At 36.5% G+C, this 18459-nt stretch overlaps 1 protein-coding gene across 3 annotated transcripts in view; it reads left to right on the top strand.

Annotated features, from left to right (window-relative positions):
- The window catches only part of GPBP1 (GC-rich promoter binding protein 1), an 80106-nt gene that overhangs the window by 43389 nt on the left and 18258 nt on the right, over nt 1-18459 (top strand). For 2 of the 3 annotated variants that reach the window (XM_047757395.1, XM_047757319.1), the window contains exons 4-9: nt 5553-5676; nt 5800-6023; nt 7255-7321; nt 8392-8451; nt 16352-16536; nt 17142-17282. In XM_047757395.1, coding sequence (XP_047613351.1) covers nt 5553-5676; nt 5800-6023; nt 7255-7321; nt 8392-8451; nt 16352-16536; nt 17142-17282 — 801 coding nt within the window. The remainder of the gene's footprint in view (nt 1-5552; nt 5677-5799; nt 6024-7254; nt 7322-8391; nt 8452-16351; nt 16537-17141; nt 17283-18459) is intronic. The other variant, XM_047757475.1, reaches the window with a different exon arrangement.

The raw sequence follows: 18459 nt of genomic DNA, 5'->3' as shown, positions 1-18459 counted from the left end.
CCCCAGCCCGGTAACTTCCATATGCTGTCGGTGGGGCCCTAAAAAGCAAAGCAAAGAAAGAGAAAGAAAAATGTGTGCTTATTAAACTTCAGGCTATGAGAGCATCAGAAAATTCAGAGTTCATTGAAACGTCTTATTTACGGTGTAGTTTTTGTTAACTACTGATTCAGATACTCCAGGAATCAGAAAATTGTAAAAACAGAAAAATGTAAAACTGTTTTTTTTTGTTTGTTTGTTTGTTTTGGCCATGCCAATGGCATGTGGAAGTTCCTGGGCCCAGGGATTGACCCTCAGCTGCTGCAGCGACAATGCCAGATCATTAACCTGCTGCACCATGAGAGAATTCTAGAAAACTTTCTGGTGTTTTGTTTTTTGTTTTTTTTTTTGCTTTTTAGGGCTGCACCCACAGCATATGGAGGTTCCCGGGCTAGGAGTCCAATCAGAGCTGTAGCCTCCAGCCTACACCCCAGCCACTGCAATGCCAGATCTGAGCGTCATCTTCGATCTATACCACAGCTCAAGGCAACGCTGGATCCTTAACCCACTGAGCAAGGCCAAGGATCGAACCCTCAACCTCATGCTTCCTAGTCAGATTCATTTCTGCTGTGCCACAAAACTGTTTTTGTTTGTTTTTTTTTTTTTTATAAAGAATCCAGAAGAAGATTTAAAATATAATAAATAAAGTTTCTTGAGTCATTACTACATACCAATCACCGTGTAAAAACCCTTTATAAGAAGGCTAACGAAAATCATAAGAGGTGAAATACTGTGTCGTCCCTGCCCCCTCCCCCCCATTTATAGATGAGGGAAATGAGGTTGAGAGAGATGAGTAACCTGCCCTGAAGTGCTGGAGTTAGGATAGGAATCCATGTGTGCCGGACTTAAAAATTCACCAGTTTAACAGTTTAATAACTTTTCTTGATTTTTAAGTAGACTAATTTTCAGAAGTGAAACACAAGGATGTTTTTTGCATACACTGGAATATATTTTTATCTTTCTGTAGTTAGTACATGGGTATCTAACTCTTCAGTGGCTACATACAGTTGATCCTTGAGCAACATGGGTTTGAACTGTTTATGCCCACTTATGTGGAATTTTTTTAATAAATATATACTGTAGTACTATGTGATCTGTGGATATGGAGGGCCAACTGTGAAGTTATACATGGATTTTTTGATTGTGCAGAGGGTTGGTACCCTTAACCCCCTACACTGTTCAGCTGTCAGCTGTGACCTTTTATTGAGTGAATCTACATGGATTGTTTAATTAGTTACCTATTGACAGACTAAGCTGCAGGAATGCCCAGGCAACTGTTCAGTATATTTGTAGGGTAAAGTCCAAGCAACAGAATCAATAGTTTAGAAGGTTTGTACGTTTTGCTTGATAGGACCTAATTGCTCTCCAAAAAGATTGTTCCATTTTATAATCCTGTCAGGCTTTTTCACTGGTAACACTAGATATTTTCACACTTGGTTGTGTGTGTGTGTGTGTGTGTCTGTGTCTTTTTAGGGCCGCGTCTGTGGCATGTGGAGGTTCCCAGGCCAGGGGTCGAATTGGAGATGTAGCTGCCACAGCCACAGCAATGCAGGATCTGAGCTGCATCTTTGACCTACAGCACAGCTCATGGCAATGCTGGATCCGTAACCCACTGAACGAGGCCAGGGATAGAACCTCAGGATGCTAGTCAGAATCGTTTCCTCAGAGCCATGACGGAAACTCCTGTTTTCACACTATTTAATCTTTGTAAAATTAGATGAAAAATGGTACTTCAAAAAATGGTACTTCATTGTTTTGATTTGCATTAATTATGGTTGAGCATTTTTTTAAGAACTGTTTCTAAGAACCACTTATTCGTGTAATTTATTTCTTAGTGCTTTATTTGTGATAGTTCTTTTCATCTTGAGTGATTTGTTTGGCATATATATTGCAGATACTTTCCTACAACTTGTTTTCTTGATAATTCTGAAAGATTATGTAGATAGTTCTAATGAAATATTAAGCATACAAAAAAGCATAATGAATAATTAAATGAACACTTAACCACCCCAAAGTCATATCTTAACATTTTGCCGTATTAACTTTTGTCTCTTCTGGAAATAAAACAAACATTTGAAATTTACTTGTTCACGGTCCTTTTTCTGTCTCCATTCCCCCCCCCCCCGCCCCAAACTATTCTCAGTGCATGTCCTTATATTATTACTATATGTGAGTATCAATAAATAGTATTGTGAAAAAAATTAAAAAATCACATTGTTCTTTATGTTTTAAAAAATTTATATAAATGATTGGAGTTCACGTGGTGGTACAGTGGAAACGAATCTGACTAGGAACCATGAGGTTGAGAGTTTGATCCCTGGTCTCTCTGAGTGGGTTAAGGATCTGGTGTTGACATGAGCTGTGGTGTAGGTCACAGATGTGGCTCCGATACCGTGTTGCTGTGGTATAGGCTGGCAGCTATAGCTCCAATTGGACCCCTAGCCTGGGAACCTCCTTATGCCGTGGGTGCGACCCTTAAATGTCAAAAGACCAAAAAAAAATTATATAAATGATTATCATGTATATGATATTTATGTCAGCTATATATAAATGATTATCATTAAATACATTGTTTTTACATTTGTTAATAATATCTTTGAGATTTTTCCCCCCCTGTGTTGATATCTGCAGATTTGGTTAATTATTTTTAAAAATTACAGTATTCTCTTTGTGCCTCTGTATCACATTTTGTTTGTCTCATTAAGTTGAAATTTTTTTTGTATCTTGTGGCTACTACAGAGAGTACTGCATCAAATATTCCTGTAATATTTGCTTGTACACACTGATAAGAATTTAGGTCCCTGCTTCTCTCATACTTTAATGGACATAAAAATAACCTGGTAATTTTGGTAAAATGCAGATTCTCATTCCAGTAGGTCTCAAATGGAGTCCTAGTTACAATAGTCTTCAAAGTGCTGTTGATTCTGCTTTTTTCTTTCTTTTTAAATTTATTTTTTTCAGTGACACCACCAGATCCTTAACTCATTGCGCCATAAAGGAAGTCCTTTTTGTTTTTCTTTTGGCTTCTCAAGCCAGGATTGGTATTGCCTTGTCTCATGTACCTTCTGGCTCCAGCAAACACCCAGGCTGGGGCCTTTCATGCTTGCATATTACCATACTGCTATGGCTTTGCCCCATACTGGAAACGTTCAGCCACCCCTGTGCTTAGTACTGTCTCCCTCTGTAGGAGTAGGTAGGATGCTCCACTGCAGCAGAGCTGTAAGAGTTTGTCTCTTCCTTTCTTTGAGTTCTGGCACACTTGACTTTCTTGTTAAAGCAGTTGACTCTGATGTAGTGGGGAAGGGAGTGATGGAGAGTACAAAGGACACAGAATACTCCCACTCCAGGAAGCTAGGCTCAGCATTTTTGTTTGTTTGTTTGTTTTTGTTTCCAGTGGCAGTAGCAGTTCAGCTTTATTAACAAACTTCTGATGTTAGTCTATTCAAAACTATATATAAACTCATTGCTATTCAGCTTTGGAGACCTCTTGACTCAGCAGCCACAAGTGTATTGCCTTTCAGGTGGGACCTCATCTCATGGTAAAACATCCCTTCTTTCTACTCAGAGGAGAGTTGTAACAGTCAGAGCACTGTTTGGGTACCTTGTTTTAATTCTTCTGCTTGCCACTTGGTCACAGTGAGAAACCCTTGCTTCCACTCATCACTTGAATGAGAACAGTAGTTGGCAGATCCTGGAGATTCTGTTAGTGTTGTTGTATGGATGTTGGTAGCAGACAGTTGATCAAGGGCTTTGCCTTTTTATCCATTACAAGCATCATGAGGATGAAGCTAGAGGCCATAGGGGAACTTGCATCAGTAAGTTCCACAGGGGCCATGTGGGGGGTCCATTTGGATGAAATGGGATGTGCGGTGGGTTTGTACTATAGCTGATGAACTCAACTCTGTCCTGGAATAAGTTGCTGTAGGGTTGGTGTTTTTTTGCTTTTTAGGCCCGCACCTGCAGCATATGGAGGTTCCCAGGTTAGGGGTCAAATTGGAGCTATAGCTGCCGGCTTATGCCACAGCCACAGCAACATCAGATAGAAGCCACATCTGTGACCTACACCACAGCTCACAGCAACGCCGGATTCTTAACCCTCTGAGCGAGGCCGGGGATTGAACCTGCAACCATAGTTAGATTCGTTTCTGTTGCGCCACGACAGGAACTCCTGAAAGAAATTGTAATACTTGTAAAACTGAGAGAAATGATCAGAGCATTAAAACAAAAAAATGGAGTTTTGAATGTGGCTTTATCAAATTAATGGATTATTATTGGGGAAAACAGTGAGCTTTATGAATAGTTGTGACTTTTAAATGTTTTAATACATTTCTAATTTTTTAAAATCATTTTTACACATTCTTCTTTTGACAGATTTTTAAAAACATTTGCTTTGGGGAAGAGGAGTTTGGAAATAAACCTAGACAACTTAAAATAGAACTGTAGCTTCATTTGCCGTAATTTTCTGATGCTGAAGAAAACCTTGGGCTATTTAAGTCAAATAGTGTGTGATACACAGTATAACATTTTGTTATAAAAGAAGTACACTTGGAGTTCCCGTTGTGATGCAGTGGTTAACGAATCTGACTAGGAACCATGAGGTTGCGGGTTGGATCTCTGGCCTTGCTCAGTGGGTTAAGGATCTGGCGTTGCTGTGAGCTGTGGTGTGGGTCACTTGGATCCCGCGTTGCTGTGGCTCTGGATTAGGCCGGTGGCTACAGCTCCGATTAGACCCCTAGCCTCGGAACCGCCATATGCCACAGGAGTGGCTCAAGAAAAGGCAAAAAGAAAAAAAAGTACACTATAGGGGAATTCTCTTGTGGTTGTCTCTGCAGTGACTCTGGTTGCTGCTGTGGCATGGGTTTGATTCCTGGCCTGGGAACTTTCACATGCCACAAGTGTGGCGCAAAAAAAAAAAAAAAAAAAAGGTGTACAGTGTATTTGCCTTGATTCCCTTACGCTAGCATTTTACTTTTAAAGATTTGGGTAAATAGAGGAGTTCCTGTCCTGGCGCAGTGGTTAACAAATCCAACTAGAAACCATGAGGTTGCAGGTTCGATCCCTGCCCTTGTTCGATCCCTGCCCTGGGTTAATGATACAGCATTGCCGTGAGCTGTGGTGTAGGTCGCAGACACGGCTCGGATCCCGCATTGCTGTGGCTCTGGCGTAGACCGGTGGCTACAGCTCCAGTTTGACCCCTAGCCTGGGAACCTCCATATGCCGTGGAAGCGGCCCAAGAAATAGCAAAAAGACAAAAAAAAAAAAAAGACTTGGGTAAATAGAAATAATTGTTGAGTTCTTTAGGAGTGGTGCTCTTGTTTGTGGTTAGGTAGAAAAAAATAGACGAACAGTAGAGTCCATCTTATGAGTTACCAGTACCGAACACATAGGAAATAACTACAAAATGTTCTTAACTGTTTAAAATTCTTTTAAATAAATGAAGTTAGAGTACTAAAAATTTTAAAAGTTGTAGTCAAGTTTTATTTGTACGTTTACCTGTATTACATAATTTGTTTCAGTCGTCATTGAATTTTGAAAAGCATTCTGAAAACTTTTCATGGACAGAAAATCGTTATGATGTGAATCGTCGACGACACAATTCTTCAGATGGCTTTGATTCTGGTATTGGACGTCCTAATGGAGGTACATTTTGCTAAGAATCAAGAGTTTTTTCTTCATATTCTTCTAAGGATATTTTGATTGTGATTGGATCTTTAAGTGTAACTATCTTTGAATTTATAATACTTTCACTATTATTAAATAAAGGTAACTTTGGAAGGAAAGAAAAAAATGGATGGCGTACACATGGAAGAAATGGTACTGAAAACATAAATCACCGAGGGGGATACCATGGTGGAAGCTCCCGTTCTCGTAGCAGTATTTTCCATTCTGGAAAAAACCAAGGACTTCATGAAAATAACATACCCGACAATGAAACGGGGAGGAAAGAAGACAAGAGAGAACGCAAACAGTTTGAGGCTGAGGATTTTGTAAGTTTCTTGTAATTTTAATACAAATGAGATTTCTGTAAGTGCTGTTTTAAGCATCAAGTGTTAGGAAATTAGGACACCTCATTTTCCAAAGTGATCACAATTGACAGTTTCAGTTATTCTTAATCTTAACATTTTTAGAGGCTTTTTGTTCATAACTCTCCTCCCCCAATCTTATTCCTCTTTCTCACCCCCCCCCATTAATTTCTGTATCTCCCTGTGTGGTCTTTTACAATTTTGGATAAATTTGTCATTTTATTCGCTATAGAATTTTAAACAGTCTCCCTTTTTTGATGAGTAAATATCTGCTGAGAGTAGCTTTAGAGTATATATTAAGTGCTCAGCTGAGTTTTCTGTTTAATACCCTGAGCATCACTTTTTGAAATATGAATCTGTAAATTGCTTTGAGAATGAATGTGTTAACTAAAGCATCCAGTGGTGAAACCTAACGGAACAGTTGAGTGACAGTCTGATTTTCTTGTCCCTGATCTTGACCTTATGCTAAGAAAGGATGATTTCTCATACTGATGCAAAGGCTACGTCTCCTTGCATTTGCTTTTTTTTTTCTTTTCAAATTCACACTTTTTCCTCAGGTAGTTGGGGATGAGAATATTTAAAGACACTTCCCTTGTTCTCTCCAACTTGGAGTGAGTGTAGATAGTAACCATTTTAATTGTTAGAATAAGCACAAAGTAAGGTTTATGAATAATTGGAGTCTTCCCCCCCCCCCTTCTTTTTGGATGCACCCATGGCGTGTGGAATTTCCTGGGCCAGGGATGGAAACCAAGCTGCAGCAGTGACAGTGCTGAATCCTTAAACTGCTGAGCCACAAGAGAACTCCAATAATTGGTTTTTAATAGTTAAGAGTTCATTATATTAGATTTTTTAGTATGGTTTTGAGATTACTTTTTTATCTTTCTTTCTAGGCACACTCATGGCATATGGAAGTTCTCAGGCTAGGGGTCAGATCCGAGCTACAGCTACTGCCCTACACCACAGCCAAGCAACACAGGATCTGAGCCTCGTCTGAGCTACACCACAGCTCATGGCAATTCCAGATGCCCAATCCACTGAGCGATGCCGGGGATCAAACCCAAATCCTCATGGATACTAGTTGGATTTGTTTCCACTGTGCACAAGGGGAATGCCGAGATTATTTTTAAAAGGATTTTTTTTCTTAAATATGAGCATTTTAAACATTTGTTTGATTCTTTTTATTCCAATTTTTTAGCCATCTTTAAATCCTGAATATGAGAGAGAACCAAATCAGAATAAATCTTTAGCTGCAGGTGTATGGGGTAAGTAATTTTTGATCTATCTTTGAGGGGTATAAAATGTTATTTTTAGGTCTCACATTTGTGTGTTTTTTTTTTTAATAAATAGGCTAGAATTAAACTTTCTCTTTTAAATATTTGTTTTTGATGTGCTGATCTATAAAAAAAGGTAGCATCTATCTTTAAAAAATACGATATTGGGGATGGAAGAAGATCCTAATTTGGATAGCTGATTTATACATGTTAGTACTTTTAAGTCCACTCAAATATGAGTTTTTTTTAAAAAAAAGATTGTAAGTTAATGTAATGAATTGATGTCATTTTGAGAGCAGTCTGGTAATCTTAAGAAACAAAAAATTTAGTTAATTTGTGGTTTTTGAAAGTTGAAACTGGAAAGATAAGTACTTTTAATCATAGTGTGATACAAAGTTAATTTTTTTTAACCAATGAAAATGGTTATCCATAGTATTAAAAATAATTGTATGGATCACGCCTGTGGAACTAGTCTTTCAAATTACTTGCCTTTTTGATTATCAAATCTTAATGACAGTTTTTCTACTAATAACTCCCTTTTTAAAACTGCTGAGAGTTTAATTTGATAGCATCTTACAGAAGATTAAACTGCACTCATAGTACAAATTAGTTAGCTTTTTAGAGGGTTCAAGTGAAGTTTAAAATAATGGAAAAATTTTAAATGTGAAGATTTGATATCTGAAAAATTAATTATTTGATAGCAAATTCAGAGGTGATGTATCCACTTTGGAATTTGTATTTTTATTTTTCTATTAAAAATTTTTTCTATTTTTCTATTAAAAATCAATAACTTAATAAAAAAAAAAAGGATTGTGGCTTATGACAGCATATTAGTCCTAACAATAAAGGCATTATTTTAAACTTTGCCACTTCCTGTGCTGTTCTTTATTGTATTTATGGAGTGATAACGCTGGGGAATTATTTTGTTTCTTTTGGTCTCCCAGTTTATTTGAGGGCTTCTTGAGGGTGGGGGTGGGGGTGGTCAGACACTTTTGTTAGAACCATGTGAATGGCATTGTTTTTTCTGTATTGCAAATTAGTATTTCTACCACTCTCCCCAGGCCTACACGCCCAGACACACACATACCCAACCAAAAAAATCTCCCAAGCTCCTCTCTTAGGTATGTTTCCTTATTATTCAGTTTTTCTGGGAACAGCTGATTGCATAAGAATATAGAACCACCTGGAAGGTGGTAAATAAAATTTCTAAGAAATTAGGAATAATTTGGATTTGATTAAAATGAAAGTAAATAAAAAATCAAGAATGTTAGTGAGCATTTGTCATATAAAACTACCTATAGATACTATTGGTACTGATCCTTGGTTAATTTAGTAATTTTGGAAATGATTTAAAGGCAAATACATCTTTGAAAATATTGGAAATAAAATGTGTTAATATAAAGATTTTGGTTCTGCTGTTTCAGGGTTGGTTTAAGGATTTTGAGCACTAGTTGAAAAGATGTTTAAAAGGAAGATGTACTCTTTATTGTGTCTTAGGTAAACTAAAAAATGTGTCTGCATTAGAAAAAGAAAGTGGTTAATTGTGGTTTGGTTAATTGTTAAATTCCCAGTACTTCCCATAGGAATACAATGAAACTTTCATTGTATTACACTTCACTTTTCCTTTCTCACTTTATCCCCTGGGATCCCAAATACTGTTTTCCCCATTGCAACATTTAAAATAGCTATCTATGTTCCTGAGGAGGACATGAGAAAATTTTAGGAAAGACTTCAGTAGAACTTTTCTAGTGCTACTGCTTTCCAGGTAAGTCGAAGTTTATTAATGGAAATGTAATATATATTAAAAAACATACACCACCAGTTTGTCGCTGAAACTGTCCTTTTGTAGATCAAAAACTGGAAGAGTCTAAATATCATATCCCAATTAAAAAATGCTTTGAGTGAAGATCATTAAGCTATTTAAAATATTTAATTCTTCTTTGAACTTAATTAGCTTGATGAGAAACACCCTGCAACTTATATCTGTGACTTCTGTAGTATTTTGGTCTTAATCAGGATCACTGTTTTTTGGTGTGTAAGATTAATATTTACTCTTAATAATTTAAAACTAAAATTCAAGGCACTTCAGTGTGCCTGTGAGAATTTAAAAATAATTTGAGGAGTTCCTGTTGTGGCGCAGTGGTTAACGGATCTGACTAGGAACCATGAGGTTGCAGGTTCGATCCCTGGCCTTGCTCAGTAGGTTAAGGATCCGGTGTGGCCGTGAGCTGTGGTGAAGGTTGCAGACTTGGCTCGGATCCTGTGTTTCTGTGGCTCTGGTGTAGGCCAGCGGCTACAGCTCCTATTCGACCCCTAGCCTGAGAATCTCCATATGCTGAGGGAGCGGCCCTAGAAAAGGCAAAAAGACCAAAAAAAAAAAAAAGACACTAAATAACGAAAAACTTTGAGTCATTAGTGATTAACTTAAGGATAGTCTTGTTTCAACTCAGTGTTTATATTTGTGTTTGTTGGTAATTTGATGAACTTTCCTGATTATTTGATACATTATTTAAGATCATCAGGGCACCTTCTTAAGAATTCTAAATCAAAGCAAATTCTTAAAAATGGGTTGTTTTTTTAGAGAAGTCTAATTACATTAGCCACAAGCATGCAGGTTGAGTGACATGAATACATTAAATGAGTTTGGGTCATGAAAACAAGTGACGTTTTTAACATGACTTTATAAATAGAGTTAAGGAAAGTCTTATTTCTTTGTATAATTCTGTTGGTAGATTGTTGGTAGATTGATGTATTGAAATGACAACTTCAGTGTCTTATGGTGAAGACAGCTGTTAACATTATAACAATAAAAGGTAATGCAACGCTTTCAAGGTTGAGAAGGGAAAATTAATAGTTTTGTTAGAACGACTTGACATAAGTGAATTTTATTTGGTCAGAGGTAGAAGTATTATTCATCATCTAAGTTGTTTTATTTTAGAAAAATGTTTAAGCCTTTGCTTCTTGTGAGTAGAGCATGGGGGCCTTGTTAAAGGAAAGAATACCCCTGCTTCGACGTCAATTATGTTAATGAAATTCATTTGATTTGTATATTACATAAAAAAAATTCTAAGTCAGGCGTTCCCTCGTGGTATAGTGGGTTAAGGATCTGGCATTGTCACTGCAGCAGCTCAGGTCACTGTTGTAGAGTGGGTTGATCCCTGGTGTAGAACTTCCACATGCCAAGTTAGTGGAAAGAGTAAAGAAGGATTCATTGGCTATTTTTTTTTTTTTTTTGTCTTTTTGCCATTTCTTGGGCCGCTCCTGCAGCATATGGAAATTCCCAGGCTAGGGGTCGAATCGGAGCTGAAGCTGCTAGCCTACACCAGGGCCACAGCAACGCTGGATGGATCTGAGCCGTGTCTACAACCTACACCACAGCTCACGACAACGCCGGATCGTTAACCCACTGAGCAAGGCCAGGGATCGAACCTGCAACCTCATGGTTCCTAGTCGGATTCGTTAACCACTGCGCCACGACGGGAACTCCCATTGGCTACTTTTGAATCCAACATCTTTGACGCTTAGAAAGTATGTGGTAGGATAATTTGTGGAGATAATCTTTGAATAGATGAACCAATTAGAAGTAAAAAACTAAGCAAAAAAAAATTTAAAGCAAGCAGAATTCAGACAATGTCAATCTATATTTAAAAAAATCTTGAAGTATTTTTCTGTATTAAAATTAGTGCTTGATTAAATTTGTTTTAATTTCTGTGATACTGATTCCTTGTGTTCAGTATTTGTATTTTATTTTGTCTTGTGTGACTAAGTTTCCTCTTCATATTAGTGTGGAAACGTAATTCAAATACTATTTACCTTTCACATGGCTGTATACTTTTGATCACAAATTAAAGTTGCCTCTGATGTCAAGATGAGGAACTAAATTAGTAACTGGCATCAATGTGATGGTGAAGGAAAAGGTGGACCCTGATTTGGTGGTGCACACTTATAAGCCTCTTATTTGAGCATTTGGTATAGGCTTATTATTATTTTTAATTGAGAATGGTACACATTTTGAAGTACCTAACCTAGTAATAATTTAATTTCCATTTTCTCCAGTAGTATAATATAGTGGTTAAGTACATTGGTTTTAGAATCAGATAGGTCTAGGCCCTAATTTTAGGTCTTTTAGTTATTGGTTGTTTATGCACTTTGGGAAGATTACATAATTTCTGAGTGAAATGTCTTTTTTTGTGAGATGAGGATGGTCACAGTAACACTCATGAGAAAAGCATTGTTAATATTAAATTTTCTGTTGTGTCAAATCCTTGATCATATCACAAGTAGTTAATACATATTAGCTAATTATGTTGTCCTAATCCAATATATGAGGGAGATTGTGGTATATTTGCTAAAAGGCAAAAAAGAATTTCTGAGTAATAGATTGAAGGATAAAGTAAAAAATGAATGAGAAAATTCACGTAGGAGTTCCCGTCATGGGGCAGCGGAAATGAATCCGACTAGGAAAGATGAGGTTGCTGGTTTGCTCTCTGGCCTCGCGCAGTGGGTTAAGGATCTGGCATTGATGCGAGCTGTGGTGTAGGTTACAGACGAGGCTCAGATCTGGCATTGCTGTGGCTCTGGTGTAGGCCAGCAGTGACAGCTCCAATTGGACCCCTAGCCTGGGAACCTCCATATGTTGCAGGTGCGGCCCTAAAAAAGACAAAAAAAGAAAAGAAAATTCATCATGTATATATAAGGCGGCTGTTACCGAAAGTATAGTCTACGATAGACTAGAGGATGAAAAAGTGATGTCAGCTCTGACTTAAGCATATGACCAGTTTACTTTGTATTGTACATGGCAGTATTTTAATACTAATATTTCTTCCAAAAAATTTAGTCACTCCCCTTTACCACTGGCTTTGTATTTAAGGAACAAAAGTAATGATTACATTTTCAGGTTTTGAGAGAGCGTGAAATAACAAGATAATAAAGGGATATTTAAAGTCATTTATTCTATTACAGCTGTTTGGGAGGATAGTAGGAAATAATAATATGAAAACCCAAAATTCATATATGCCTCCAGGTATTTTGAAGGCACTTTGAATGACAATAGCTGCTCATATGAATTTCTGAAATAAGCACACATAACTTACTTCCAAATTCTTTTTTATAAGTGTTCAAGTGTTTCATCAGTACATAGTTTTTTTTTTCTTTACAAAGGTCAGGTTAAGGGTCCAGCATTATCACTGCTGTGGTGCCAGTTGCAGCTATGGCGTGGGCTTAATCCCTGGCCTAGAACTTCCACGTGCTGTGGGTGTGGCCAGCACCCCCCCCCCCCCCCCCCCCCCGCACCCTGCCAACCCCAAACCAAATAAACCGTGAACAATTTGGGTCCTTTTTCTGTAGTTAATCAGTTGATAAGGTTAGTGGAAAGAGTAAAGAAGGAGTCATTGGCTACTTTTGAATTCAACATCTTTGACACTTAGAAAGTATGTGGTAGGATAATTTGTGGAGATAATCTTTGAATAGATGAACCAGTTATAAGTAATATAAATGATGCAAATTTAAGTCAGGAGTTCTGGAGTCCAAGACATAGATTTTGGTCAGTCAGTCTCATTCATGGTAGTAGCAATTCAGTACACTGTAGCTGCTGGTCTACCAGTAGCTCACCCTGGGGATATAGCCACTGGTGGCAGACACACTTGAAAACACTCCACAATGTGGATACCACAGCTTTTAGCCACAATCCTGGCCCATTAGCCTCAGAACACTTTCTTGTTCTTAAATGGGTAGGTTTATGTAATAGTTTAGCATGGTTATATAGGACATAGGTTAGTTTTTATTGTCTTTATTTCTCTTATTTCTCATCTTCCTTCTTGGAATTTTAGGTTTAATTTTAAATTTAAAATTCTTGAAAAAGGACACCTTTTTTTTTGTTTGTTTAGGGCTGCACCTGTGGCATATGGAAGTTTACAGACTAGGGAGTTGAATGAAAGCTGCAACTGCTGGCCTACGCCACAGCCACAGCAGTGTGGAATCTGAGCCACATCTGTGACTTCACACTGCAGCTTGTGGGCTTGCAGCAATGCCAGATCCTTAACCCACTGAGCGAGGCCAAGGATTGAACACATATCCTCATGGATACTAGTCGGATTCTTAACCCACTGAACCACAGTAGGACTCCTGAAAAGGGACACTTTTAATTTGAAATTAATTAGAAGTCTATCGTAGTGGAGATGGTGTATAACTTTTCTGGACTTTTTTTCTAGTGTTTGTTTATTTTTATTTTTCTCTTTTTGCCTTTTCTAAGGCTGCTCCCGAGGCATATGGAGGTTTCCAGGCTAGGGGTCGAATTGGAGCTGTAGCCGCTGGCCTACGCCAGAGCCACAGCAACGTGGGGTCAGAGCCGCATCTGCAACCTACACCACAGCTCACGACAACGCCAGATCGTTAACCCACTGAGCAAGGTCAGGGATCAAACCCTCAACCTCATGGTTCCTAGTCGGATTCGTTAACCACTGCGCTACAATGGGAACTCCCAATTGTTTGTTTTAAAGAAACGTTTCATATTTCTGACTCTGAGAAACTATTTTTCATTTTACAGATGAGAGATTAGGGAAGTTGGAGCAAGTATTAAAATTCTATAAATCCGGTACAAAAATAAATGGTCTTAACCTCCGTACTGTAATATTTGAATATGAATGCTTAGTAAACGCTAGCACTATGCCTACTTCTTTTTCTTCCCAATTTGTACTGTCTTCTTTTAGGTACCTTTTATCATCTTTTACTTTATTTACCTCTCTTCCATGACTGATTTCTTAGGCTTCATCTGTCTTCTCTGTGGAATATTTTATCATTCTTTGCACTGAAGACCTCTTTGAGGAAACTTAACAGAATGTTTCTTGCTCTTAGGTGTCCAGAAATTCAGTTTTAGGAAAAGTGAACTTTGTAGTCAGGAACTGTATTGAGGCTTGCTTATCTGTTCTGTCTTCTAGTGTGATCAGTGATGACTTTTGTATGAAATATTATTTTTTTCCTTTTTGTACCTTCAGCCTTCTATGTGGGATCATTTTGCTTCTCCCTAAAGTACATTTTTAATAATTTAGTGAAGATCTTTTCTTGGTGATTGATTTTTGTCTGAGAAGATTTCACTTCTGTCCTCTGCCTTCAATGGCACTTCTAAGTTCCAGTCTATAGGACAGGATTCCACAAGGGCAGGTTAGCCACCTCCTCAGCTATTAGGTTCCTTTGTGTACATACTCTAAGCTGAAGTTTTTTTTACTTCCTTCACTCTAGAAATATGGATTGGGATCATTCATTGCTGATGAACTGTCTCCTATTCTGCCTTATTGGTTTTCCTCCCTCATTATAGTAATTTTAACATGAGGATTTAGAAGAGAAAGAAGATAAACTTGTGTGCTTATTAGTTAGCAATATTGGAGTAGAGGTCTCCATTAGTCATGTTTGAACTTAATTGTGGTGTACCTAGAGAACTGCCCTCTGCTTCAACACTTGGATTCCTCTGAAATTAGACCTTGCAAAAAAAACTCTTTAGTATCTTTTGCATTTCTCAACACTGGTCATTTCTCAGATTTATGAGTTTAATTTAGATTTTTAGTATCAGATTTTTAAGATTTTTCTCTTAAAATTGCTAATTTTAAGAATTTTATTTTTTTAACCATTTTTAAATTCATTCTGTTACCATCTGTTTGCCAAGAGTAACTATAAAACTTAAATTGCTCGGTACTAATTCTAGTATTCTTCATTGGCCTCTGTTTGAGATCATTATGCTTCATTTTTATTTTGTCATTTTTTTTTTGTTCTTCAGAAAAACTAACACAATGGTGATAAAATTTCTGTGTCCTTATGTGCCTGAAAATACCTTCCTTAGCTTTCACATCTTGGGCCTTTGTAGGAAAGCTGAGAAGTTGGAATATTGGCCTTGGTAGATTAATATGTATTTAACTTTCAGAAAAATGAACCTTTTCTCACTTGGCTTTAAGTCCTTGTTAATATTAAGCATGATATCAACTCTGTATTTTAAAGAGTTTGAAGTCTCAGATGAACTTCGAGAGTCCTTCCATGTCCCTAAGAGTCTTTGTTTTGTTTAGTTTTTGAGATAAACCAGTAGCAAGTTTGGTTTGTTTGATGCAGGACATCGTCACACAACATCTGTGCTACTCACCATCTCACCAGATCATAATGTTAAACTAATTTTAATTTTCTGTGATTTCTTTGAGTTAATTCTTTTCATCTAAACTCTCCAACTGTGAAACTGATGCTTTCAGAGTTTTTCTGTGGGAAGAAAGGCATATGTCACTGCAGTAATTGTGAACATGCTCAGTGTGACACCTGTTTACACATTAACTGATTAAACTCTAGGAGTAATTTTTCATATTTTAGCAACTTCATTTGTCTTGAGAAAAGCTTTCAGTTTTTATACTAAAATACTATTTCTAGTATTATCTTGAGAAACTAGGATTGAGTTGGATGTTTAACAACTTGTACAATGTCTTCAATGTAGTTTGGATGGCCAGTAAATATTTGAATGAGTTTTTGAAAACATAGTTCCCCCTTTTCATTAGTTGTAACTTCAGTTGAAATTTAGAAATAGTTCCTTTCTTATTGGTAGTAATTTTATGAATGAGACGAGATAAAAAGTATGAAAAGGAATTAGGAAAATTCTCTGTTCAAAATGGAGAAAAGGAAAATATAATTTTATATTTTGAGTCTTAAGAGCCATTAGGATGAAATTTGTAGTTATAAAATTAAATGAAAGTATGCTAGAATATAATTAATTTAGCTTGGTCATATTTACCATTCTAGTTTACTGTCTAGCTGAATTCATCTTTTGTTACTTGACATTGCTGAATTCTTGCTGTGATTGTGTTTGATTATATTTTAGCTTTCTCAAGCAGGAATATATATTGTTCATAGTTACTTAGTTTAATAATTTTACCCAAGAAGCAGCCGTTATTTTTTAAATATAATCAAATTTGGAATATATTGTTCTCTTCTGCTGGTTTAACTTTGTGCTAAAATTTAAACTACGTAACTATTGCTCGTGCTTTATTCATGCAGAATATCCCCCGAATCCTAAATCTAGAACTCAAAGGATGCTGGTCATTAAGAAAGGTAATGCAAAAGACTTACAGCTATCTGGATTCCCAGTAGTAGGAAATCTTCAGTCACAGCCCGTTAAGAATGGGACTGGTCCAAGTGTTTATAAAGGCTTAGTCCCTAAACCTGCTGCTCCACCTACAAAAGTAAGTTCTGAATTGTTAAACATGCAAGTTTTTAGTTGATAATTAATTGAATTACTTTGGTGGGGAAATGTTAAAGATTTTAAATCAAAGTATGGGGATATTTGTGGGCTACTGATTTCTAAGTGGAAAGTGTTGGCTCATTATATGTCATTGATTTTAACTGCTTTTTATGTGGTGTGTGTGTTTGTTCACATATGTTTTCTTGTTTTAGTAGTAGTAAATGAAATCTATAAAATACTTGTTTTGCTAGATGCATATCTGATACGTTTGCTTAATAATAATGTATAAAGTGCTGTTTTCTTGGTGTTAAGTTTTAGGTTTTTGAAACTCTCACTTGTGTTTTCTTGGTAGAGGACAAAAAAAAAAAACTCAGCTTAAGCTTTATAAAACTTTGAAAAAACAGCAGTGTAGTTTTAATCTGAATACCAAGTTTTGATTTGTAAAAAAAGATGGAAGAGAACTGTAGGAATGACTGAGATACACTACAAAAATAATTATTTTTATGAGCCAATGTAGTCATCTTTATTTTATAGTGTTCACTGTTTTTTCTTTCTTCTATATAATTTGTTTTAAATACACATTAGTGTTTATGTGTTTTTCTTTAGCCTACACAATGGAAAAGCCAAACTAAAGAAAATAAAGTTGGAACTTCTTTCCCTCATGAGTCTACATATGGTGTTGGCAACTTTAATGCTTTTAAATCAACTGCCAAGAATTTTAGTCCATCCACAACTTCAGTGAAAGAGGTATGGCCTTTAAATTATTCCCGAGGAATAAAACATATCTTAATCATGATAATTTAATTAACAGTGAACCAAGGCATAGATTCATTAAACTGATGCATTAAAACGAAGATATTTGAATTCTTTCAGAAAACTTGATTCAGATGTTTCCCTGTATTGATGACCATTTTTGCAATTTAAGTAGAGATGATTTTAAAAACTTCCACATATTCTAGAAAGTAGAGAAAATAATACAGTGAAACATCTACCCATATACCCATCAACCAGAAAGAGTAATTTTTAAGAAAATTATGAAAATGACAGTTTTGATATTTGTCATAGTTACATTATGCTGTAGGATTTAATCTTGATTAAAAATAAGCATTTATATTGTATAGTCGTCTTTTGGGTATGGACATTTTATTAGTGTTAACACCCACCCAGAAGAGGCAGAGAGGAAGAAGTGGAAAAGGTACATATTGCTGTTTTACTGACTTTGAATATGTAGTAGCTTATGTATTTCATTTGACAAGGAGGTTACCTGACCAGTTTAGGGTCAGAAGACACTTATGAGAATATTGTTACACCTGAGATTTTGATGTTATTGGAACATTATAACCCTTCATAAACTAGTTATCAATTACAGAAGCTGTGATGGAACAACCAACATTCTCAGCTAGTTAATTGTGGCTTAAATTCATTATTGTATGTAGTTAGTATTGCCAACAGTTAAGCGTTTTGGTTTATTCCCATAGCTTAAAATCCCTGTGACACAGAATTCTAACATTCTCTTTTCTTTTGTCTTCCACTGTCAAAACAGCAATAACAGAAAGACTGTATGTAGCACATGCCACTTTACTGCCCTCTCCTGCCCTCCTAAAAAACATTCCCTTTTGAAATTCTACCTGGACAAACACTATATGTACCTCCATGTAAATAATTATAAAATAGTAGATCATATTGGAACCTGTTATTATAACCTTAGAATTCTGTGGAACACAATTTTTAAAAAATGCATTTTTTTGAATTGTGGAAATATTTTAGCGATTTCAGAGTCCATTTTATTTTTTATTTTTTTAAGTTTTTAGATTTTCAGGCCATGCTCATGGCCTACAGAAGTTCCTGGCCAGGGATTGAACCTGCCCAACAGTAGTGACCCAAGCCACAGCAATGACAACGCTGGATCCTTAACTGTTAGGCC

This window comes from Phacochoerus africanus, chromosome 1 (genome assembly GCF_016906955.1).
Source record: "Phacochoerus africanus isolate WHEZ1 chromosome 1, ROS_Pafr_v1, whole genome shotgun sequence".
Classification (NCBI taxonomy): domain Eukaryota; kingdom Metazoa; phylum Chordata; class Mammalia; order Artiodactyla; family Suidae; genus Phacochoerus; species Phacochoerus africanus.
The sequence above is the reverse complement of the archived record's forward strand: the minus strand, read 5'-3'. Positions and strand labels throughout refer to the sequence as shown.